Source organism: Prionailurus bengalensis, chromosome E3 (assembly GCF_016509475.1).
Source record: "Prionailurus bengalensis isolate Pbe53 chromosome E3, Fcat_Pben_1.1_paternal_pri, whole genome shotgun sequence".
Lineage (NCBI taxonomy): Eukaryota > Metazoa > Chordata > Mammalia > Carnivora > Felidae > Prionailurus > Prionailurus bengalensis.
In genome coordinates, this window is record NC_057357.1 from 29,960,495 (window position 1) to 29,986,948 (window position 26,454).

A 26,454-nucleotide genomic window follows, 5' to 3' on the forward strand; every position below is an offset into this window, starting at 1 on the left:
ACGCGGGGCTCGAACTCACGGACCGCGAGATCATGACCTGGCTGAAGTCGGACGCTTAACCGACTGAGCCACCCAGGCGCCCCATAAGTGACGTTTTAAAACCAAAACGGACTGCACTTAAGAAAGATTAAGACGGTACTACACAATTTAACTGTGGTTACCTGAGAAGTGGGAAAATGTATTAACCTTTTTGTCTTTCCTTTTCTTCTTTCTCATCAATTTGCCATAAGTATATGTTACTGCCATTTTTAGGACAGTCCAGCTATCTTCAAAAGCGCTAATAGGCTACGTGTCTAAGCAGCACAAAAAGACCAAAGAAAACACAAAAACAAGCATGAGGAGTGTCAACAATGACTTACAATAAAAGCACTTCTCGTACAAACTGGTGTCGGCTATTTATTTATGTATGATCACAATGCTGTCTTTTCCAGGCTACTGTGTTTGCTGGAGTTTCAATTTTTCCCCTAAACATTATTTTTGGAAACATGAAGATCTTCTTTAAACCTTGGAGAACAGTGCTAACATGTTAGCTTACGAGGAGTTAGGAAGCGTCAAAGGGGAGGGTGAGAACGCCTCACCAGGAAGAGAAACAGGAAAGAAAATAGGAAGCAGAAAGGTGAATTTACCTCAAGTGTTGTCAAGGAGAAACCTTTTCTTAGTCATAACACCAGAGACGATACACAGAAAACAAATGTGAATGAAAGAAATCCAGAAAGAAAATGAGAAGTGGGATATCCGTTGTATTCAGATTTAATACATAACACATTTTCGTAAGTAAAATTTATTAAGGAAGGACACCAAACCTTGGGAAGTAACATGACAACGCACATCTCTGCTGTATCTATGAGATGACAATTTCAAGTGAACCAAGAAAAAAAGGCTGGGAAACCAGAATATTCTAGGAATAGTCTTAAAATAACAGGCAAATTCTTGGACACAGAGATCTGTAAAGCACGAAACTGCATATAGCTAAATTAAATGCAGCTGACAATAACATCGGTGTCACCAGCAACCATCAATTCCTTTCAAGATCAGGCTTATTACCACTTCAGGACATTCTGTCATAGCATGGAACTTCATGAGCATCAGAGAGCCTACAAAATGGATGGGCCCTCTCGGCCCTAAGCAGGGTCTCGTAATTTCCAGAGGCTGGTGCTGGAACTATAAATCAGAGGGGGCAAAAAAGATTTCCTCAAGTATGTGCCAGTTGAGTGACAGTAGTTTTCAGTCACAAAGGGCAAGGCTGCTGGGAGAAGATGCTCACTTACGGTATACTAGGTCACACATACGCAATGAAACAAGAAAAGTTAAAGAAAACAGTATAATGTCAGCAATCACATAGAAGCCCCATGTTTTAAAAATTTAGATTCAAGTTAGTTAACATACACTGTAGTCTTGGTTTCTAGAGTAGAACCCAGTGATTCATCACTTCCGTACAACACCCCATGGCTCGTCCCAACAAGTGCTCTCCTCAGTGCCCATCGACCATTTAGTCCACTCCCCGCCCAACACCCTGCCTGCAGCCCTCAGTTTGTTCTCTGTATTTAAGAGTCTCTTGCGGTTTGTCTTTCTGGTTTTGTATTATTTTCGCTTCCCTAGAAGCCCTATTTTTTTTCAGATAAGCAATATTTTCAAAAACATGGTTTTTCTTGGGTTTCCTTAAATCTGGCTGCTCTGTTTCTATAGCAAATACAACACTAATAAACACTCATCAGTGACTCTGGAATGAGCTGAACTTCTGGAATATTCCCTGAGAGAAGAGACTGTGGCTCCCCCTGTACAGCCCTAGCATTTGGCACAGAGTCCAACACTTAACAAAAACACACTGCATCAATAAACAATGATCACAAAACCAGTGAGGTCACAATGCATCCATCAACAATGGCAACATAACCGCCACCTATTGTCGCTTTCTTTAAAATACACATGTGTACACACATACTTACACAAGACCCTAATGTAACATACACAAATAAACTCACTCGGGGGCGTTTCTAGCAGTTTTGGCATAAATAAATCCTTATCTGAATTGATGCAGAATGAAACGTCTTTTTTTTTTTTTTTTAACTTTTAAATGTTTATTTTTGAGAGAGACAGGGTGTGAATGGAGGAGGGGCAGAGGGAGAGGGAGACACAAAATCTGAAGCAAGCTCCAGGGTCTGAGCTGTCAGTACAGAGCCTGACGTGGGACTGGAACCCAAGAACTGTGAGATCATGACCTGAGCCGAAGTCGGATGCTCAACCAATTGAGCCACCCGGGCGTCCCCAGAATGAAACGTCTTTTAAAGGGATTTTCACCTCAAATTTCACAGAAACAGATTAGTATGTAACAAGTAGCAAAGGGTTATTAAAAGTCTACCAAGTTATCAACAAAGCAGAGCAGAAAGCTATGTTTAGGTCATGAAATCAGAGTATGTAAAATGAGATTTAAAAATCCGTTTTATTTACAACACCGTCAAAAATAGATGTATGTACAAGATTTCTATATGAAAAACTAGAAAGCACTGCTGAGAGAAATTAAGGAAGGCCCATATAAATGGAGAGAGATCATACTGACCAGCTGGAATTTAGATGTCAGTTTACCCCAAAGTGATCTACAGATTCAGCACAGTCCCAATCATATTCCATCTAGTTTTTTTTTTTTTTTCAGAATATGACTCTAAAATAGACATGGAAATGCAATGGATCTAGAATATCCAGAGCATTCTTACAAAAGGAGAACGCAATTGGGGGGCTTATCCTACTCGATTTCAAGAGTGACTATAAAACTGCAGTAATCGAGACTATATGGTACTGGAATAAGAATTAAGAAACAGATCGATGGAACAGAATGAGAGGCAGACACACATCCACACTTAAATGGTCTTTGGATTTCAGACAAAGGTGCCAAAGCAATCCAATGGGGAAAGGGAGACTTTAACAAATGGTGCTGAAAACAATCAGAAATCTGTACGGAAGATGATCTTCAACCCCTACCTCACACCAGACATAAAAGCTAATCTGAAATATATCACAGACATACATGTAAAATCAAAAACTAAAAAAGCCTTTAGAAGAACATAAAGGAGAATACTTCCATGGCACGGGGGTAGGCAAAGGTTTCTTGACGGGGGGAGGGGGGGAGCAAAAATCATAACAAATTGATAAATTAGACTTGACCAAAAACGAGACCTTTCCTCATCAAAAGACACTTTGCGAAAATGAATAAGGAAGCTGTGCACTATGAGAACATGCATGAAATGCTTACTTGACAAGTATCAAGGGTATATAAAGAACTGCAACCATTTCATAATAAGAAAGCTGGCTTAAAATTAGGCCAAAGTGTCTTAGACAGTACTATTACAAGAAATTTTCTGAATGGGACCTGAGCGAGACTGTCACCTCAGAGAGCACCTGGGCAGAAGCACAGGCGATGGACTGGGGTGGAGAAACTCAAGAAGGAGAGCGCAGGTGAGGTGCTCTCAAAATAGGCTCGTTTTATAGAAATACTGAACCCTGATGATACACACGTTGACATCTGCAGGGAAACGTGCACAGATGCTTTTTGAATCGCCAAAAAAAAAAAAAAAAAAGAGACAGACTGATGATTGGAGGGAGGGCGATGATTACGCCTGAGATCAAACAAGCACGAAGAAGTAATAATGGGAGAGCGGAGGTGGGAGGGGGAACAGATGAGACGTCATCTTCCTGTCGTTTCTCAGGTAATGTTTGTATTACTTTAAAAATTATTATTTTTTAATTTTTTAACTTTTAATTTTAACATACATACTAACAAGCCACATGTCGTAAGTGTATTACTCGCTGGATGTTCACGAACTGGACACGCTCACGCAACCGGCCGCAGGGAACCCAACATCTCCTGTACCCTAAGAGCTCTTGCGCTGTGCTTCCTTTCCAGTCACTTCTCTCCAGATAGGGGTGGCTGCTGTCCTGGTTTCTAACACCACGGCATAGCGTTACCTGGTTTGGGGCTTCGTTAGCAGAATCGTAGCATATACAGTCTTTTGTGACTAGCTGCCTTTACTCCGTGTCATTTTTGCGAGAGTCACACATATTGTCACATGTAGGTGCGGTGTACGCATCCCCAGCGCTCTACGCCACCGTGTGGTATGTCACTAATGAACCGGCTTCTGCGGGTGGGCATCTGGCAGCCTCCAGGCCTTCCCTCTAACAGGCAGCGTGGCGGTGAGCATCCCCGTAGACTGAGCCGCGTGAAATGGCTCAGAGAACCTACAGAAGATGACACCTCCACATCACTCAGATTAATACATCAGCTTCTGATGAACACAGCTAGAGATGTCCCCTGAGTAAAATCTAGGAGTGGACTTGCTGATACTTAGAATTATGCACAGGTTCCCTATCCAAACTTCCTTCTGTCATTTAGATTTTACTTTTTAAAGTTTATTTACGTACTCTGAGAGAAAGGGGGAGGGACAGAAAGAGCAGGCATGGGGGAGGGCCAGAGAGAGGGAGAGAATCCCAAGCAGGCTCTGTGCTGTCAGGGGCAAGCCTGACACAGAGCTCGATCCCACAAACCACGAGATCATGACCTGAGCCGAAATCGAGAGTGGGACCCTTAACTGACTAAGCCATCCAGGCGCCCCACATGCAGAAGTTTTCTAAAATAGTTACCCCAGTTCACACATCCACCACCTGTTCTGTACACCATGCTCCTTGGTACGCCTAGTGTGTTCCTCTCCCTTTTTGCTGTCCTAGTAGGCATGTGGTAATGCCTCACTGAGATTTGCACCTGTGCTGCTTTGATGACCCATGGACACACATCTATATATATGCACACCGTTTGATTCCCTCTTTTGTGACGTGTGTGTCAAGGCTTTTGTCTGGTTCTTTATATTGGCTTGTAGGAGTCCTTTTTATGTTCTGGAAATGAATCTTTTGTTAACCACATCCATTAAAAATGCTCTCTTCCCACTCTTCTGGGTTGCTGTTTCTCTCTCAATGATGCCTTTGGTGCACAAGAGTTATTAATTTAAATATAATGCAATCAATCACATTTTTCTTTTAGGAGTAATGCTTTCTGTATGCTGTTTAAGAAATTTTTGTTCATTTCAAGGTTATGGAGATGTTTTTCCCTAAGAGCTTTCTTGCTTTACCTCTCAGAGTTGGATTTTTTTGCATGTATGTATGATTTAAATATCCAATGAATATTTAATCCAGAACCACTTATTTAAAAAGACCACCCTTTCCCACTGCATGTACGTGTTACCTTTGTAGTGAGTTAAGTGACTAAATACTATCTATTTCTGATTTCTCTATTCTATTCCACTACTCAGACTGTTTATCTGTCTAGACTAGTGTTATAGCAGGTCTTGATATGTGGAAATGTAAATCCTCTGGTTTCATTCATATTCTTCAGACTGCATGGCTTCTCCAGCTGTAACTAATGATTAAAAGGAAAAAAAAAATGTGCTAGCTCCGTCCACTGAAAAGGCTAAGAAGCAACGACACCCAAGTAACAATGAATGTGCTTAGCTCTCAGATCTTGGTTTCTAAAAACTATACCTTAATAAAAGGAACGAAGGATCCTTAGAGAAAGGGCTAATTTCAGGACTGGGGCATGAAAGTATAAGGAGATCCTGAAATATTCTTTTCCAGGAAGTAGGTAAGGGCTCCAAAATTAAGGGGGATGGGTCAAAGGGACACAAAAGCCCCATGAACAAGGCTCTCATTGGCCAAATTTGGGACAATGTGTGTATCAGAAATGATGACAGAAATGGATAATACCTTTCCCAATATACAAAATAATCTATGAGTCCATAGTGATACTTCCCTTAGAAAAGAAGGTTCTAGAAGAATGCCAGCTAATAGAAAAGGCATGTCAGAATTAGAAAACCATCAAGTACCTTTATAATAATTTATTTGAACAAAAATTGTCATTAAAAGCATGGGTGAAAGATGCTTGTGAAAGAGAACAGAAAGTCTCAAGGTACTATCTCACATACTACTTTATAACTAATCATACTGTAACTGATAATATTTACAAAAAGGAAATAGGGCATTTACATAGGAGAAGTAGAAGGTGAACACTACCTTAAATGAGTGATCAAAATGAGCATCACAGTAATGGAACAAATGTCATGTATCTTCTGATGTGATTCACTGAGGACATAATGTCACCTATGTAATATTCCCACTGAAATGTGTAACTTGAGCTGATTAGAAGGACCTAAACAGACAAATTCAACCTGAGGGTCATTCTGCAAAATAAATGGCCTCAACTTTTAAAAAATGCCAAGTCTGTGAAACATTAAAAAAAACAAAAAGTGGTCATGAATGCAAAATGGTATAGCCACTTTGGAAAATAGTTTGGTGGCTTCTTATGAACCTAAATATACTCTTACCATACAATCCAGCAATTATGCTCTTTGGTTTTTACCCTGAGGAACTGAAAACTTACGTTTACACAAAAACCTGCACACAAATGTTTACAGCAGCCTTCACCATAAATGCCAAAATTTGGAAGCAACTGAGATGTCCTTCAGTAGGTCAACTACTGAATGGATAAACAAAGTGAGGTATACCCAGACAACGGAATATTACTCAGCACTAAAAGGAAATGAGCTATCGAGCCATGGAAAGACACGGAGGAACCTTTAAATACATATTATTAAGTGAAAGAAGCCAGTCTGAAAATGCTACCTATTGTATGATTCTAATTATATGGCATTATGGGAAAGGCAAACTATGGAGCTAATAAAAAGATCAGTGGTTGCAAGGTTGGGGGTGGGGCGGGCATGAAGACATGAATAGACAGAGCACAGAGGACATTCAGGGCTGTGAAAATACTGTGTGTGATATTATAAGGTGAATGCATGGCACGATACTTTTGTCCAAACCCAGGAAATATACAGTAAGAATCAACCCTAAGGTAAACGATGGACATTTGGTGATTATGCTGTGTCCATGGAGGGTCAGCCTTGGTAAAATCCTTCTGGTGAGTGACGTTCGTCATGGGGGAGGCTATGCATGTGTGGGGCATATGGGAAATCACTGTACCTTCCTCTCACTTCTGTTGTGAACCTCAAACTGCTCTGAAAAAATTAAGTCTTGAAAAAGTAGAGAAAGTGTTCTAGATTAGGGGGGATTAAGGGGTTATGACAGCTAAATGCACAAAATGATACAAGATTAGATCCTGGTTTAAAAAAACAATAAAGGACGTTCATTACTGGGAAAAGTGGAGAAATATGAATAAGGGGAATATATTAAGTATACGCTGTATCGATGTTAAGTTTTTTGAGGGTGATAACAAATGCGGTACACAAGAGAAAATACGTACTGTTAGAAGATGCATGTCATACTGACACGTTCGGGCATGCCTGCAACTTACCATACATTGTTTTTAAATAAAGAGTTGATAAACTGCTCTAAGTTTAGAAGTTAAAAAGAACATGTAGAAAGATTATTATCTACTATAGGAAATCAGAAAAATGTCCCTTTATATTGTTCCACAGCAAAGATACAATTGATTTACAGAATGAGTGAAAGGAGATTTTTATTCTAGTCTTTAAATGTCATACAGTTTAATATGACATAAATTGCCACCAACAGCATGCTCTATTATCAGGCTCTCAATCTTACTGGTAAATCCGAAAATACATTTGTTTAGAAGGTTAAAAACAACAAAATGACTAGTTGGGCATCCACCACTAGAGGAATCGTGAACATTTCTTCATTCATTCAGCTGAGTCCCTTCAAAAGCACGAGGCAGGAATGAAGAGACACACACAAAACTGCCCGAGGTCTCTGCTCTGGGTGACCACGGCGCCCGGTTGTGTGGCTGGCTCCTAGCACCAAGCGTCTGACAAGAGGGTGCGGTGAGCTGTGATGTGGAAGAGGGGGCTGACCACGTCCCGGGGCCCCTATTTGTGGGAGGGACCGTGGGCACAAACTCCCCCCACACCCATCACTCGTGCTGGGTAAACTCCAACGGGGCTGTCCGGCACACGCCGAGAGGGTGACGGCGACTGCACAAGGACTTAATCTCCAACAGGCTTTTAAAGGGCACTATTCCACTCAAGTAAAATCCTAATTAGAATTTTAGCTTTATATGTGATTATATTTATACCTTTGCAACTATTTTCTGTATATAAAAGTTGAAATAGTCTACTTTAGAAATACATTTTATTTAGAAGAAAGAGAGTCAAAATAAAGGTATCTTTCCTGTTCTAACAGTACCCTTTATAACTGGAGAGGTAGCCTAAGAACCAACTGTATCTTTAAAACTTCACTCTGTTCCTTTTTAGCTGCTTGTCCTTGCATTATTTAATCTCTCTTTCAGTTTATAGTCCTATAAAATGAAAACACCTGATGTTTCCGATTCTGTGTCTCCCTCTCTCTCTGCCCCTCCCCCGTTCATGCTCTGTCTCTCTCTGTCCCAAAAATAAATAAACGTTGAAAAAAAAAAATTAAAAAAAAAAAGAAAACACCTGAAACCCACCTCATAAGGTAAAATGCCTTGACCTATTTCAGGAAGAAACCCTCTCTCTACTGGTAGAATTCAGTATTTTAACTTGGCTATTTGCCAGGTTGGGTTCCAGGCCTACGGTACAGACAACAGGGAAGAATGTAATCATAGGCAGAAACACACAGAAAAACCTAACACGGTGCCTTATTTGCAGGTGGATTTTTAAAAAACATACATTGATTCATCATAGCATAGAAGGAAGTAAGAAATGAACTGTTTTGTTTTTGTGAGAAGACAGAGTAGCTAAGAAGGTCAGACTATAAGTGTTATATATTTAATTTACATGATTATAATCCTTAAAAAAGCAAAGGCAGGGAACAGCACCTTATAAAAAGCATAGAGCTTAAAAATAAAAATTCTATTGGAAAAGATTCTGCATTCGCGTAATGAGACCACTCACACATAATTCGAATATGTTTTCAAACATTTGGGCTAATCAAATAGAATTGTATATATGAAACATTTGACAAAAAACAAATATATTCTAAAATGCACAGTTTGAGTATATATTGATGATTCTAATTTTCAGAAATAGTCTTTTCACTTTTCATTTATTCAATGGTGTCTTATTTTTTGGGTTTCCACATCTTATTGTTTATGTATCACCTGGACGAAACAAGACTGAGAACCAGTCCTGATGGCCACTTAGTGGAGCTGCAGACCTGCCCCGGGCTCTGTTCTTCTGGGTCTCGGGGGCCAGCTCTGACACACAAGCCTCCTTCACCCCGCCCGTGACTAGTGACACCCCGGGTATCTGTTCTTTCTCTCCTAACCCACTTGGGCTTCTCAGCAACTGTAAGACAACCACATGAGGGCACACAGGGACAGCCAGGGTGACCGTGTGAACCAAGGTGGCAGCTTTTGACCTCTGGGCCTCAGGTTGAAGCAGGAGTATAGACCATGGGGCCCAGATTACGGAGACTGATCAAATCGCGTTTCTGTGATCCTCAGGTGACCCCAGTAATATTCGACTTCACTTCTATTATAGCACGCACAACTCTTTATCAACATAAATTCTCCTTTAAAGCTCTGTCCACAAAGGATGAGAATCTGTGATGTGCTGTGAACATTCAACCCAGCTCTGAGCAGAATCTGATTCTAAGTAGAATCTGATTTTTTAAAAAATTTTTTTTGATGTTTATTTATTTTTGAGAGAGACAGAGACAGAATGCGAGTGAGTTGGGGCAGAGAGAGAGGGAGGCGCAGAATCTGAAGCAGACTGCAGGCTCTGAGCTGTCAGCACAGAGACCGACGCGGGGCTCAAACTCACAGACCGTGAGATCATGACCTGAGCCGAAGTCGGACGCTTAACCGACTGAGCCACCCAGGCATCCCAGGGTAGAATCTGATTCTAAGGAGGACCCCCCCCAATACCATAATATAATCATGAGCTACAAATTACTCTAATATTTCCCATTACGTAATGTGGCATATTTTTTAAAAAAGGTTTTCTCCTTCCTTGACGTCCAAGCAGCACACGTGCATTACGAAAAAAGCACACCACAGAAAAGCAAGCAGGTGACAGTAGTGTGTGTAGATAACTGGATATAATTCTCTGCACGGTGTTTTCCCTCTGCACAGGCTCTCTTTTCTGGAGGGCGGGACGTGTTGGTGGGACAAGTGAAGAGGAGGGTGAGCTGCACTCATGGTGAATTACCATGAGGACCACTTAATTCTGTGCTTTGCCATTCGATATAACCTAGACGTTCTTGAGGAGAAAATTCCCCTTAATTCACACGTAAGAAGAAAAACGTCATCTTTAGTTATATTTTCTAAATCTTCTATAGGCTGACTCTTTTGCCAAACTGAGTCAAATTCAAATACTGATGCAAGGAGAAGTTTTCTTAACTTCAACATCCCTGTGCAGAGAAAGTAATATGTAATCATGTCTTTATTAATGAAGGATGCCTTCTGCCAACCCGCGAATCCTTCCCTCCTCGCGGTCGAAGCCCGATGGCCCCATGAACCCCCGAGTACCTATGCTGCTGGCTCTGAGCGAGCCAAGAAGGCCTAGCATGGCACCTTTCCCCATAATCTTGCTCACCATTCTGCACCCACAGCAAAAGCTGGAAAGCTGGTTGGCGTGGGAACCCCACTGACGATCAGCCTCGGCCTTTAATCCACAATTTGGTTTCCTTCATTCAGCGACCCACAAGAGGGGAGCAGCCCGCGTGCCCAGCACCGTCTGAGTGTCTGGGGGGGCTCCCAATGCAGAGCGGCACGGCTGCAGCCCTGTCAGAAGGCCAAGGTGCAGGCGTTCGGAGAGGAACATGTCTTCGTGGAAAAGCATGGGCCTTGTGCCGCGTCCCCAGGTCCAGACTCCGGTTTGCAGCTGTGCTGGAAGAACGCGCACTGCCCTTCACCTGTCACCGCAGGAAACCACACAACTGGACAGAACGCTCTCCTACACTGGGACACAGGCCGTACAGAACTCCTCCTATGGTCAAGGCAACGACGGCAGTGAGTCTTACAGCCGCTCGAGCTTTCGGCCTGCAGGTAACTTCCAGACTGGGGGCACAGCTCTCAAACAGAGCTGGTCAGGCTCGTGGAATCGATGAGCCAGAGAGGAGAGCTGAAGGGGAAGTTGAGACAGCTGGGAGCCGCCGTGCAGATTTCTGAACTGGAGGGACCCGTGCCGAGCAACAGCTCCGGAGAGCGAGCTGCACAGGAGCGCCCTGAGTCTTGGCTGAGGCCTGAGCTGGATGAGCAGGGCGCACAGCTACACAGGGCCGGGCAAGCAATGACTGGGAGCCGTATGCTCAACATGTGTCAAAGTGCACACAAGGTTGGGGTGTTCGAGCTCAAAACGAGCCTGAGCGACACGATCTCCCTGGGGCATTTACGGGGGCATTTGGCAGAGATCCCAAAGGAGGTCAAGGCCTGATAGTCAACGCACCATCCCTGGTGGGAATGCTACCTTACATTACATCTTTCCTAACAATGCTTTAAAAAGGCCTTGAGAGTGACCCGAAAGCTCAGCACTCTTACCAGAGCAAAGTCCCAGCACTTAAGGAAGACAACACAAAATGCAGCCACTCAGCAGTGTAGCACTCACAACGTTCCACACAATGAAAGGATTACCGGACTCTGTGCTAAGAGGTAGGAAAATGTCTCTTTAACAGGAGAGAAATTTTTCAGTAAAAACAGACTCAAAAATTACTGAAAAAATAGAATTAACAGCCATAACTATGTACAAGTATTTAAAATCTTTAAGTTTCTTTATTTCGACAGAGACAGTGCGAGTGGGGGAGGGGCAGAGGGGCAGAGAGAGAGAGAGAGAGAGAGAGAGAGAGAGAGAGAGAGAGAGAATATGAATTCCAAACAGGCTTCGTCCTGCCAGTGCAGAGCCCCATTAGGGGCATGAACTCATGAAACCGTCAGATCATGACCTGAGCCGAAACCAAAAGTCAGACGCTTAACCGACTGAGCCACCCAGGTGCCCCACTATGTACAAGTATTTAAAGGAAAACATGAATATAATGATGAGAGAAAAAGACAATGTAAAAAAGAACAAAATGGAACTTCCAGAGATAAAAATAAATTAAGATTAACGTTTTATTGGATAGGATTAGCAGCATATTAGACCTTCATTCGAAAAGATCAGTGAACATTTGAAAAAAAAGTAAAGCTAATAGGATGTTGTAAAAATAATAATACACAAAATACTAAAAAAAATTTTTTAAAAGGCAAAAAAAAAAAAAGAATAAAGGAAGAGTGAACTGACTAGACAAATACAATATATAGCAAAATAATAGATTTTAAATTCAATTGTGGCAGGTGGCCTCTAATGATCCCTGCCTTCTGGTATTTATGGTCTTCTATAATCCTTTCCCCTTGAGTAATTTGCTTCTAAACAAAAGAATAGGACAATGTTGAGAAAATGTTGGGGGGGAAAAAAAAAGATCACTTTGGTCTTGCTAGCACACATCTCTCTTACTGGCTTTGAGAAAGTAAGATGCCATACGGGAGAGGCCCATGTGGCAAAGAACAAGGCTCCAGCCAGCATCCAGCATCCAGAGAGGAACTGAGGCCCTTGGTCCAATAGTCCTCAATGAACTGAATCTTGCCAAAAACAATACAACTAAGGTTACAAGCAGATCCTTCACCAGTTGAACCTTCAGATGAAACCCCAGCCTTGGCTGACACCTGACTGCAGGCTTATGAGAGACAGAGGTATCCAGCTAAACTGTGCCTGAATTCCTGACCTAAACAAACTAGGAGATAATAAATGCGTCTTGTGTTAAGTTGCTAAGGTATGAAGTACTTTGTTCCACAGCTATAGATAACTAATATGCCACATTAATCAATAATGACCTTAAATGTAATCTATCTAAACACTGCAACTAAAAGACAGAGACTGTCAGACTAGACTAAAAAAAGAAAGATCCAGCTCTATGCTATCTGAAAGAAATCTACTTTAAATCTAAAGGTGCAGATGAGTTAAAGGTAAAAGCTGGGTAAAGATGTACCGTGCAATCCGTAAGAAACTCAGGGGGCCTATATTAGTACCAGACAAAGTAGACTTTGGGAAAAGGATCATTACTAAGGATGCAGGTATTTCATAATATAAAGGGATCAATCCAACAAGAACCCATAATAGACCCTCAAAATATGAAAAGGAAAAAATTACTGAAAGGAAAAATAAACAATTCCACAATATTAGTTGGGGTTTTCAACATACCTCTCTGGGCAACTGACAGAACAAGAGGTAAGAAAATCAGTAAGGATATATGACTTGAACAATCTTACAAACCAACAGGACCTGACATTTACAGAACATTTCGCCCTCAAGGATACATGAAACATTCCTGGTCACTTAAGAGATGTATACATTTTTATGACAGAGTACATGTTACATAGTTTCAATGTAATAGAACAAAAACCAAATTATGTCTAAACCCACTGGATTCTGAAATTCACAGTTTAGGACTAAATTCTTGGATTTCTTTAAATTTCAATTTTTTTCAATCCTTGCTCAATCTGCTTGGTTTAAGTGTAAATTCTTTTATCTGGAAAATCCTCCAAATTATACTTGGGTGTCCAAATAAAATCTTCAAATTCTTGAAGGTTGTAAACTTTGTTTCTGTTGAGGGTTCAAAAAGCATTCAGCAAGCAATCAAGCAGCTACTCTAACTCTACACACAAGCAAACAAGCACACGATTATACAGGCAGAAATTTCACTAGTTTATCAGCAAGTTATTGAATCAAGTTCCATTGTTTTGAAAGATGAAGAGACTACCTAACTGAAACTGACAGTGAGAGACAGAAACATCCATGTTAGAAAAATGTATTAGAAAAGTACTACTTTGTCATATTAAGAGTATGTCTCGTTAAATATCACTTTGTTATTCTCGGCTTGAGAAAAACAGTAATATAAGCACATAGATCTTTTTCATCATATACATTTTATACATCAGTCAAGAGCCACAAAATACTTTAGCACATTCAGTAACTACCTGTGACCAGTTACTAAGCACCTTGTTACGTCACTTTTGTTTCCATTTTCTTTTACCAAGGAGACCTCTAAAATATGCTGGGTTTCTAAAAGCTTCCTAGAATGTGATAAAAATGAGGTTTATTTGTACCACTAATATTAAGAGGCTTGGTTGAAATCATATACCAATTATTTCCTGCATCCCATTTTAAAATTTGTTTAAAACATATTACAATCCTACACCATAATCAGATACCAAATTACAACAAAGTTCTCATTGTGTAGGATTCATTTGTTAAATACTGAAAACTTTGTACTTTCACCCAAAGGATTAACTCATTAGAAAGAAACATGCAAAGAAGGAAACAAACCACACAACCCCCGCCCCCCCACCACCTCCAACAAACCTGACCCTTCAAATGCAGAACGCTGTTCTGCCCTGGAATTTCATACAGGCTCCAGATTGGAGAACCATGAGGCTGGTAGCATTTAAGGCCAACTGTAAACCAAATAAATCCCAATTACCCATTTCCTTAGGTTGCTCAGACTCTAAATCTCTTGGCTTCTGGCCCTCTCATTTATTTTTTGCACTACGTTGCTTTTTGTAAGAAGTGTATAATACTACACAATAGAATATTTAAGAGAATTCAGATTAGTTGAAAAACTTCTAGACCCGCCCCCCTTCTAAATGACCTTAAAGCATCATCTAAACAACTGCTATCACACCAAGATTTCACAGGAGAATATTCTACAACACTAAAACTGTTTGTTCTCACATATGCCAAAGGTCATTATGAAACATGTCATTGTATACATACATGTTTATTTTTTAAAAGGTCATTCCCGAATTTAGTCAATTTCTTTGCTAAATAATTGGGTTCTTAACGAAAAAAAATTAGTTGCGAGATGTGATTACGACATAGATTTCCAGGAATCAAAAGGAAAAAGAAAAAATTTAAAAGTCAACTCAGAGCAAGAAATCTCTTTAAACAAATGACTGTTTTACTACCTCAAAATACCACAAGTCTTCTGTATAATACTTATCATATACATCAAATGCCTTAAAAGCGTCTGAGCAACCATATCTACTATCCTAATCTCTTCAGAGTAAGTACATAAGAAGGAGAAAGATCTATAAATCAGTCCTTGATGACAGAGGGTTTGTTTAGGAGTTTACCAACTGGAATGGCCCTGCTGGAATTCCTTCAAGCAGCCTGTGAAAATGTCAGAACGGAGTCTGTTTTGGAGGTCATGGTCCCTAGAGAGCTCTGAGTTTTGGCCTGTTTGTCTTTTCACATGCTTTAATATTTGAAAATCATTCCTTGCAGACACTGACTGATGCCCAGGGAATGCTAGGATTGTGGGAACTGGCAGTACCAACAAGACAGACAAACTCCATGGGAAATCAGTGCCTACTGCACTCGCCCTCTGAGCTCTCATCAGATAAGCTGCTCTTCAAGTGTTGTGAAGGTACATGGAGAGACATTAAGAAACTGCATGTCATTTCGGTATCTTTAAAAAGAAATACTTGTGGAAAACGGGCGCAGAAATGACTGGGACTATTGAAAGAGACACTAAAAGCTATAAAAAAAAAAAACCCATGGTGGAATCCTGAAAACTATATTCACTTAATATGAAGCGGAATACAGCTTGGCAGTTGAAAATTCACAAATAACGTTCGACTCCCCCAAAACTTAAGTGCCTATCGTTGACCTAAGACATCAACAGGTAACACACATTCATATGTTATATGTGTTACATGCCGTACTCTTACAATAAATCTAGAGGAAAAAATGTGATTGAGAAAATCACGAAGAGGAGAAAATACACTTACGGCACTATACTAGCTATCAGAAACCGCCTGCCTATGTGGGGACCCGTGCAGTTCAAACCCATGTTGTTGAAGGACCAACTGTACTACATGCTCAAAACATATGTAACAATAACAAACAGTTGTAAAGTGCTACTTACTTGCCCTTGTTGTTCTAAACACTTCACTTACATGAACTCATTTAATCTTCCTAGCAACTCTGTGAAGCAGGTCATAGTAGGGTCCCCATTGTGCAAATGAGGAGACCGAGGCAAGGGGAGGATAACTAATTTGTCTAAGTTCATACAGCCAGTGGTGGTGTGGCCAGGATCTAGGCTCAGACAGGCTGGCTCCAGAGTTGGTGCTCTTAACCACCGTGCGTACTTCCTCTTTGGTGGTATTTTTACATCAGACAGGCAGTGCTGGGTACCTATACCATGTACTGTATTTTATGATGTCCCATGTACATGCCAGTTTGTACAAGAGCTCTAGTATTTGAAGCCTCTCAGCGATTTATGAGGTACATCTAACATGATTCCTATTCACGGACAAAAGACACAGACTTTGTGTCTGACACCACACAGTGAGTACAAGAGAGCGGGCTCTATGCTTGGCTCCACAGCCCTCTTTACTTTTTATTTTTTCACAGCCCTCTTCCTTAAAACTAGGTTCTTCTTCCTCTCTGTTATCTGCAAGAATCGTCTCCGAGTTACTTTTCTGTATATAGTTGAAGATACGGCTTTCAAAGATCTACGTGTCCAACAGTTTTATGAGGATACACTACACTACGCTGTGAACTGCCAACGTTGTACTAGAGGATTAAAATCTAAGAACTATTCTAGGGTAGGAGACACAGTGGTCATTCAGTAAATGTTTTCTAATAGTAAAAGAGTCCCTACCTCCACTCCTGAAATGCTGATTTTTAGGCTATTTTGGAGAGCTGAGTATCCCGTATGGCAAACTTTCCCTTGTATATACTGCATGCTGGTGCTTTCGTCAAACGGTCAGTCAACACACTTCCTCACTGCTATATTGGGATCATGGCTTCTGTCAAAGAGGGTTTCTTATCTTGAAGCTATGAACCTCAAATCTTCAGACAGTACTGACAAATTCTAGTATGTTACTTTTTTAACTAGCCCACAAGAACCAAAGGCAAGTTGTTGATCAGACTTTCTGCTTTTCTTGTTATATCTTCATTAAACAGAGATCGTGTATCAAAAATTTAAGTTTTGTGAAACAGACACCCAACTATTAGCATTTCCTTGATGCAAACAACCACAAGGATGACCAGAATAGAACATGAATAATTTGGACTTTAAACAAAGCTAAAAAATTGTCTTTTGATAGTCTGATGCTTACTATAAAAATGTTAACACATACCTGCCAACCCTTAAATACCATGAATAGGAAGATACTGCATGTTCTAAATTAGATTTAAAAAAATTTTTCTTTTAGGACAACACAATTGAGTCAATTTCTCTTTCTTTTTAAATATGGGGGAAAGTCTGACTAATTGGGCGAGCTGGCATGTATGCTTAATAATACACCTTGAGGAATGGGATACACAGCGACATCATTAACTTGTATCTATGGAAAATTCCACCTGCTGAGACGCAAGTCATCTTCCATTCTTCCTGGTTCTGCTGCCCAATGAACAGCACAGGCAAGAGTGACAATGAGATATAAGAGCACATGATGCAATGAGGAAGGGCAGCCAGAGAAGGACACATGGGCTGAAAGCTACCATACAGGTACTACAACGGGCACACCGTGACACAGAGCGCTTCTGAGACTTACCCATGCTCACAGACTGAGTCAGCAGAGGACACTGGAGTCCTGACTCCCAAAAGACTACACTTCCTGTTAATAACAGTGAGGGCAGCAGGTGAGGGTAGCCAACAGCAGGGGTTAATTTAAAGGAGTTAGAAAAACACTGGGTATGATATTTGCTAATTAGTCAGGGTGATAATTAACTAAAACCCAAGGAGAAAATTCCAATATGTCTGGTATTCCAACATATTTGTCTTGCTGGTTTCTGTCTCAAAAGTGCTTTATTACTGATATCTTAAAATAAAATAACAAAGGCTGAAAAAAAATCACGACCACTTTTCCCCACTCTATTCCCTATACTTAACAGCTCTTTCAAAAGAGTCACAGTACACAGCAGGTATCCAGTATCTATCCTCTCTCTTCCTTTTTAGCTAAAAGAGGTCACACTGTAGTTGGCTTAAGGGGAGCACACAGGCACAAAGAGCCCCTACTTAATTTTAATGAAGTCTTTTGGCCTCGCACAGGGTCTGATTATAAACCAACTATTTAATTCCAAGTACCTTGAAAGGTCTAAGTAACTAGGGTACTGTAGTTGAGTAATCTTTATTAACTAATCATTTACATTGTATAGGTAATTAAAATTACCCTCTGACGGACAGGAAAGCCCGTTTCTTAATAAATTAGTGTCAGTTTATTTGCTGATCCAGTGCTTAATATAAGTCATATGGTAGACTCTAGTTTTATGAAAATTATCTCAAATAATCTATATATGAAACAATGCACTTTTAGGACTCTCGTAACTTTAGAAAATCCTTATAAAAATTTCAGGCAAACATTTTAATAATTTTAAGATAATGCTAGATTAAACCGATAATTACTATTAAGTTCTAAATCTTACTTTTAATAAATACATTAATGTCAACACTCGAAGGGCATGTTTGCAAGAGGACACAATATAAAGACTGGATAAATAACTCAAAATGGGGCTTCGCTCGTGCTGAACTGGGGCCTGCCATCTTGCTGATGCACTTCTGAAACCGTAAGCTTCATCCACCCGGTCAGCAATGACTCAGTAGGCCTCTGGTAGTGCTCTGACCCTGCCAGCTGCAGATGGGTGTGTGTGAGATTAAGGCCCAGCCCCCTCCCTCCACCCGCACACTGCTTGGGTGTGTTAGGCAATGTGCTAAAGCCAGCTAAGTCCTCAGTAACAAGAAGCCCAGAGTAGAAAAAAAGGTGACGGACAGCGTTATAGGTGCTCATTTACACTGTGAAACAAAGCATGCTGTTTAATAGGAGACTGTGTAAAGAGCATTGCGAAAGGGAGTACCTCACCTTTAAGCTACTTATATGACTTTGTTTTCATGGTGAAAGGTTCAAGAGATTGTCATAGACAAAACATACGAAAACCACCTTAATTAATCAAGAATTTCTTTTACAGTGGTCAGGGGGCTCACAATTGGCTTTTAAACTTTATAACTGTGTTAAGTATTTACCTGTAAAGGCTAATCTCAGAAATCTATTAGAAACTAAGGAAAATTAATTAAGGAAATTATACCTATTTCTGTTCTCAGTCTAAATACTCTTAAGTAACATCCAAAGCAGAAAAGGAAATTATCTAAATGTATCAGACTGTTTATTAATATCACTGAGAATTTTAAATATTTAAGGTCCTAAAGATGTTAACAGTAAAGCCAAGGACAAGAGAATTTTACAGAATCTTACTTGTTTCGATTACCTCCAGTTAAAGAAAGGGAAAGCAAGAATCCTAGAGTTACATGTTTTGGTTATTTAGCATCTATTTATTTCCTTCCCACTTATGACACTCTGAGAATCTTATGTCTGGCTGTCTGCTCCAGAGAAAAATAGAAATATTCTCCCTTTTCCTCACCAATCTCCAGATGGCCACCCCATCTCATGTATACTCTTAAGGAACAGGGTTCTGGTCCAGACAAATGCTTACCACCTTTGTGCATTTCCAAACACCTAGAGTGACAGTAAACCTAACAGGTTAATGAGGAATGAGGAAATGTTGCATGAAGAAAAGATCAGCTTTGAACAAATACCACTTATTTTCTATAGTACAAGGCAAGCAATTTTCTTTAGCCGAGTTCCACGGAAAGGCAAAGTTATCTGTGTGCAAATGTATTGATACCTGTATTGAATCTAATGCAAAGAACTACCTTGTGTTCCCTCGTGTGCAACAAACTTTTGAATGAACTATTTTCTCTTTAGTATAATCATTCAAGAGCAGAACAAGAGATGGTCTAAAACTGTCCATTGTGATAAATTTAATGGATGGAAAATCTTAGGGAAAAAAATTCAAAACAGGACCATGAAATCAAAAACCCAACGAGTACGGTAACTAGAAGCGTCAAAGTTTAAAATAAGAATGACAAAGTCTCCTTTTCACTGAGGCCTAAAACACGCTGTTCCCAAGTAAATACAGTTTCAAAAAGTATGCTAATGAACGGAAGAGAAAGTAGCAGACACTATTTTTCCACCTACTCCATACTACTGACAGCCGGCCTGGGGCGTTACCTGTGGCCATGTGAACACGACTGGACCGTGCCTATTTTCAGAGCTGTCCCAAGTGTTAAAATACCAAACTGTTGTGCAAAAGGGGAATCTATGTCAATTTATCTGCTTTATCGTCAATGCTGGGAGTGACTCAAAAGCTTACATTCACCAACCAGCACACTTCTCGGTCTTGCAAATGACCTCGGGAACCAAAGCCTTCCTGCTGTGGTCTCCCCTAGTGCGGGCACAACACAGAGGGCTGGAGCTCTTGGAGGCGTGTCGGTTCCATCTACTTCGCCTTTCCCTGCCTTTACGAAGCTGTATTCAACTTACAGCATCTGAGCTTTTCCCACGTGAACAATAAAAAACAACTAACTGTCCCTCGGACTGATTTCCCCTTTACTGCCAGTGTTTACCATCTGAAGGAACGTTAATACTGTGTAAAACATCAAAACAAAGCTCAAGTCCTCTGTGTGTGTGCTGTTTCAGTAAAAGTCTGTCATTTACGTCTTCTGTATATCCACATTTCTTTTAGGAAGAACTCACTTCTTGGGAAGAATTAATGGCCTAATTGGTGGTCTTACTTTGGAGGTGCCACCGGCCACATGTTCAGGGGTAAAGAACAGCCCCAGTTTATCTTTCACATGTGCTACAGTAGTAGGAATGTTCTATGTTCTATGCCACTACATTGCCAACATAAGTATCAGTCAAAACTAAGGGAGGATCCTGGAGTCATTACTTAGATGTCAACTTCTCTCTCATTAAGTTTATTTATAAACTATTTGGTGACATGATCCTTCTACACACTGATCCAAATTGAAGTGTCTTCATTTTCCCCCCAACTAGAAAGGGAAATAATTCAAACAAGTGAAATTCAAATGCTTAGGGCTAACAATGAAACACAATCACAAGAAAATACCTAAATCGGACTATTTCGTAATACTCTAAAGAGTTTTTTGTATTAATTAATTTCGAGGCTAAGATTCACATTTTGTATATGATATAATCTAAACAGGGCATTAAGAAGACTTAAAAATGAAGCATAAACATGAAAAAATCAGTAGGGTAAGAAAGTTATGCTTCTTCTAATTCCATAATTGCTTGATGTGATTCCACTTGACTCATATAACTATCAAAAATGTAGATTTCTGATAGCTGTACAAAGGATTCTATGTATGCCTTGGAATATATATGTAAATCAAGCTAATATATCATAAGCCTGACATTAGAGTATATGCCTGAATATAAGGTAAGCTTTTTAACTGCCTGAAGTCACTTATTAAAAAAGAAGAGATTGGGGGGTGGGAGGGAGGGGAAAGTGGGTGATGGGCACTGAGAAGGGCACCTGTTGGGATGAGCACTGGGTTTTGTATGGAAACCAATTTGACAATAAATTACATATTAAAAAAAAAAAGAAGAGACTGTCTGCTATTTGAGTCTTTATATAGCATTTCATAAGATATTCTTTCATTTACTCAATATTGGACAAAAAAAGTACTTGAGGAAAACATTTGCTTAAAAATTAACTTCATTTAAAGCTAGTTTTAGGATGTTTATAAAAATATCTTAGTAGAATCATAAATGGGGGGGAGGGGGCGGAGAAGGCCAACACATTAATTATTCCTAGGTTATAACCTTAAAATCGGAAGTACTAGGTGTCGTTGCAAAGAACAGTTTCAAAAACTCATTTTAAAAAAGTAGTCAAATACAATTGTCAGAAAGGATACAAATGACAATAGTGAACTCCAGGAAAGGAATCATGTAGCTCAGGGGAAAGACTGGGAAGTGACTTTCTTTTCACTGTGTACCCATTGGTACCCTGTACATTTTAAGCCAGTGAATACGTTACGTACTCACAGAAAACAGATAATTACATTCTAAAACAGGAACTACAGCCCCATAAAATGTTATAACCAATCACAAATCACAAGAGTGATTATGCTATAGAGATTATGAGTATATGACAATATACCACACACACACACACCATTTTGTCAATGGTACTTGTGGTTTAGACAGAAAATCTGTGGTATCAGGTCATACATGTACTCAAAAGCTGCTGTAACTCAGACGAAAGAGACAGTAGTGAAGACACACTGTGGATTTTAGCACTAGGTGCATGATGCCAAGGGGTTCGGCTGATGATGAGGAAAAAAAAAAGCATTTCCCCCAAAGATTCATGGATAGAGTCTGAGCCAGATGGTTCTATGAAATATTAGTGTGAATGAAGGAATCCTTCTATATTATTGCACTGCATCATAAAAATATGATTTTAGTTATGGACATGTAACTAAATTAAAAAATTAAAATTCTTACCATTTACTCCACTTCCCAAAAGTTTATAAGGGGAGGCTACTTAATATTTGGGCTTAGCTTACGTTCAGGCATACATATTCAAGGCAACATTCTTGCAAGAGAACATGGTGCGCTGTGTCAAGCCGATCACGAAATACAGATTTGCCCGATACATTTCCCTACCATTTTCCTGACTAATTGTGTGTTATTGCAATTTCATACCAGTGCAACTCATTTTTTGAGGATAAGAATCTGAACACTATACAGGCCCAAATGTGCAGTGTGAACCTGATTGCATTTGGTCATGCTTCAGTAAATGTGGTCATACTCTCCAAGCCACTGTCTACGAAAAATGGAAGATTCTAAAGCCACTGCTCTACGACAGCCTCCTGAAGGGCCTGACAGCACCTGAGCCAGAATGCTGCTTTTCACCACTCACAGCGGACAAGGGTTATGCCCAAGAACAAGTATCAGAAGCCTTATTTGAAGGGAGAACAAATACACTCCAAACACATGTACTAAAGAACTAAGAATCATAACATACATCTTTTCTCCACTTTCCTGAAGAAGGTGAGGCCAATAATGAAAAGGCCTGGTTAGGACTCAGAACCCAGAAAAACAGTAACCAGGTACAAAAGGAAGTGTTTTACAAGGGAACGGTTTTATTTCCTCAGGCTTTTAAATCTACAATTTTTAAAAACTATTATTTGTAAATGTAAAACTCATCAGAACGGTGGAAAGCGTAAGAAATTCAGCTGTAATTCTTAATGTGGCCCTTTTAATATAAGTGCTTGATGTGTTTATAAATTTTAACATTTTGTTAGTTTTTATGTTTTAAGTATTAAAAATAAGTCTCTATCATCTATCCTTACTCATTTACATTAAAAATGGACAGTATTATGTTTTCCAGAGAGGATGGGAAGCCTTTGTGATCAATGAAAATTTCCTGAACAGATACCAAATGGACAGAAAATACTCATTTTGTATACAACGATAGGCAGAGAATGACAATATGGTCATATCCTGTAACGATTAATAGAAAAACACTCCAACAAAAAATTCTTGCTTTCTTAGTAATCATTAGGATAGCTTAAATTTTATCAATCTTGAAATTAAGGTGCAACACACTGGAGACGGGAAAAATGGGAGGAGAATCTAGTCAAATCCACAGTCAACCTTCCCCAGGATCAGTGCAGGAAGCTACTCTCCAGTATCTTCTAGCATGAAATCTGCTGGTACTAAAACGGTTGAATCTAAAGCTTGTTTCCAAGGAGAATACTGCTACCAGACACTTGTTGGGGAAATAAATGAAAGAACTGGATGGAAAGTGAAATTCTGCCTGTTACTCAAAACCAGCCAATAACCCACAAGGCTCTCCCCGCCATGACAGCCTGCCCAGGGTAACTGACAAAAAAAAAAAAAAAAAAAAAGAAAGAAAAAAAGAAAAAAAGAAAAAAGAAAAAGAAGAAGAAAAATTACTACCAAACAGGAATCAATTGGACTCATGAAGGAGTGAATCTTTAAATCCAGCTCCCACCACACATGCTGAAGAGCTCACCGTTCTTCCTCTCGTTCAGCGGGGGCAGGTGCTGGCTGGGCTGCAGGGACAGCTCCTGGAATTCATGGGCAACAGCTTCGCTTTGAGGACTTGGGGCAAGATGGGCTAACGGCCCCACTTCATCCTCCGCGTCCAGTGCCCCTGGGGGATCCATCGTGCTCCAGCCACCGGCAAAAGGTGTACGAGACCTCTCTTAAATGCGGCCTGCTGAAGAGACTGTCAAATTAAAAACGTGTAAGTAGACAGTACATTTATTTTGCTCCAATTTACACAAAAATGTTAAAATGGAAACCCTGGGTTCTAGTTCAGCTTCACTGCTGTGTAGCAAGGGCCAATTCGTTTACTCTCTCTGGATCTTGGTTCTTTGTCCAACACACACAGGAATAAAAGACTAAAAATAGCATTTACCAGGTAAATACAAGTTGAAAAGTATTTTAATTTTTTGTGCTGTGGATTAAAAGTTACAGTTACTGGTGTCATTAAAGATTTTAATGCACCCTACAATAAGATAAAAGTCAACTAATGATGATGGGACAAAAAAGCAGTCTAGCTTGAAAATCTGTCTTAACTCCTACGAATCAAAACTTTACATTAAGTCAACATTCACAGCAACCAGCAATGTCTCGGAGGAGGGCTCCTCCCTCGGCAGGGAATAGAACTCTTAGCTGCACCAAAATGGACATGCAGTTCTTGACAAAGAAACCAACCTTTACTTCAAGCCACTGGGGTTTAGGACTATTTATTATCACAGCATAACTGGTCCATTCTGATTGACACAGCAATCAGCAAGAGAAATACCAAAGACATAACCAAACCATAAATACGTGACACGGGCTTAGGAGCTGAACAGTGGGCAGCAAGAAAACAGTTACAGAAAGCCAAAAGCTAAAAGGATGGCGGTCCACATGGGGCAGGGGAGAAACATTTCATAAGACTGCTATCTGCTTAGCAACATTCTGGACCACAGTTCGTTGATGCCTTCGCCTACTGATGGACATCTGAGTTGTTTCCAGTTTCTGTCAGAAATAAAAATGCTATGAACATTCTTGTCCAAGTATATATAGGAATATAAGCTTTCACTTCTCTTGGGTAAATACCTAGGAGTAAGTGGACCATAAGGCAACGGCGTGTTTAAATTTTAAAGAAACGAACAAAGGATTTTCCAAAGTGGTTCCACCATTCTTATTAGCAGTGAATGAGAATTCCAGTTGTTCCACAACCTCACCAACACTTATGGTCAATCTTTTTAATTTTAATTATTTTTGTGGGTGTGAAATGGTAGCTTAGTGTGGTCTCATTTATTTATTTTATTAAATTATACTTGAGATATATTAGTTTCAGGTGAATAAGATAGTGATTTGATATTTTTATTTTTTTATGTTTATTTATTCTGAGAGAAGAGAGAGAGGAAAAGTGAGTGCGGGAGGCACAGAGATAGAGGCAGAGAGAGAATCCGGAGCAGCTTCCCCACTGTCAGCACAGAGCCCAATGCAGGGATCAATCTCACAAACCATGAGATCGTGACCTGAGCTGAAATCAGAGTCAGATGCTTAACCGACTGAGGCATCCAATTGCTCTGGTCCTTTTTTAATAAACAGGGCCCAACACGGGGCTCAAACCCACCAACTGTGAGATCACGACCTGAGCCAAAGTCAAGAGTCAGACTGAGCCACACAGGTGCCCTGATATTTTTATATATCGCAAAACGATCACCATAATAGGTCTAGATACCATCTGTCACCATACAAAATCATTACGATATTACTGACTACATCTCCTGTGCTGTATACGACATGAGACTTATTTTATAATTCTTTACCTGTTAATTCCCTTCACCTATTTTGTCGGTTCCCTCTCCCAACCACCAGTTTGTTCTTTTTATCTATGAGTCTGTTTCTGTTTTGTTTGTTCATTTTGGTTTTTTTAGATTTCCCATATAAGTCAAATAATACAGTGTTTGCTTTTCTCTGACTTATTTCACTTAGCATGATATCCTCGAAGTCCAAACATGCTGTCACAAATGGCAAGATTTCATTCTTTTTGTAGCTGAGTAATATTACAGTGTGTGTAATATTCCAGTAATATTCCACTGTGTACACACACAAACACACACACACACACACACACACACACACACACACCCGCCACAGCCTCTCTGTCCATTTATTATCTATTGATGGACACTTGGGTTACATCTATGTCCTGGCTATTGTAAATAAGCATAAAGGTAGTACAGCTTTTTGAACTGTTCTTTTCGTTTTCTTCAAATACCCAGAAGTGGAATTCCTAGATCACATAGTAATTCTATTTATAATTTTTTGAGGAACCTCCAAATTGTTTCCATAGTGGCTGCACTAATTTACATTCCTACCAAGAGCGCACAAGGGTTTCCTTTTCCTCACATCCTCAGCAACACGTGTTATTTCTTGTCTTTTTGATAATAGCCATTCTCACTGGTATGAGGTAGCACCTCACTACTTTTGATTTACATATCTGTGATGATTAGTGATGTTCAGCATGTTTTCATGTGCTTGTTGGCCATCTGTATGCTGTCTCTGGAAAAATATTCAAGTCCTCTGTCGGT

At 40.0% G+C, this 26,454-nt stretch overlaps 1 protein-coding gene and 1 long non-coding RNA gene across 5 annotated transcripts in view; both read right to left on the bottom strand.

Annotated features, from left to right (window-relative positions):
• MRTFB (myocardin related transcription factor B) overlaps nt 1-24,104 on the bottom strand; it is a 128,968-nt gene extending 104,864 nt beyond the window's left edge. For 2 of the 4 annotated variants that reach the window (XM_043560501.1, XM_043560497.1), the window contains exon 1: nt 23,871-24,104. In XM_043560501.1, coding sequence (XP_043416436.1) covers nt 23,871-24,024 — 154 coding nt within the window. In that variant the 5' untranslated portion in view covers nt 24,025-24,104. The remainder of the gene's footprint in view (nt 1-23,870) is intronic. The other 2 variants (XM_043560500.1, XM_043560496.1) reach the window with 1 other exon arrangement.
• Nucleotides 2,591-11,750, bottom strand: LOC122471647. The gene is made up of 2 exons (XR_006294227.1): nt 8,448-11,750; nt 2,591-8,325 (listed from the first exon to the last, which is right to left on the bottom strand). It is a non-coding gene; the product is annotated as an uncharacterized LOC122471647 (long non-coding RNA).
• Nucleotides 24,105-26,454: the final 2,350 nt, after the last annotated feature.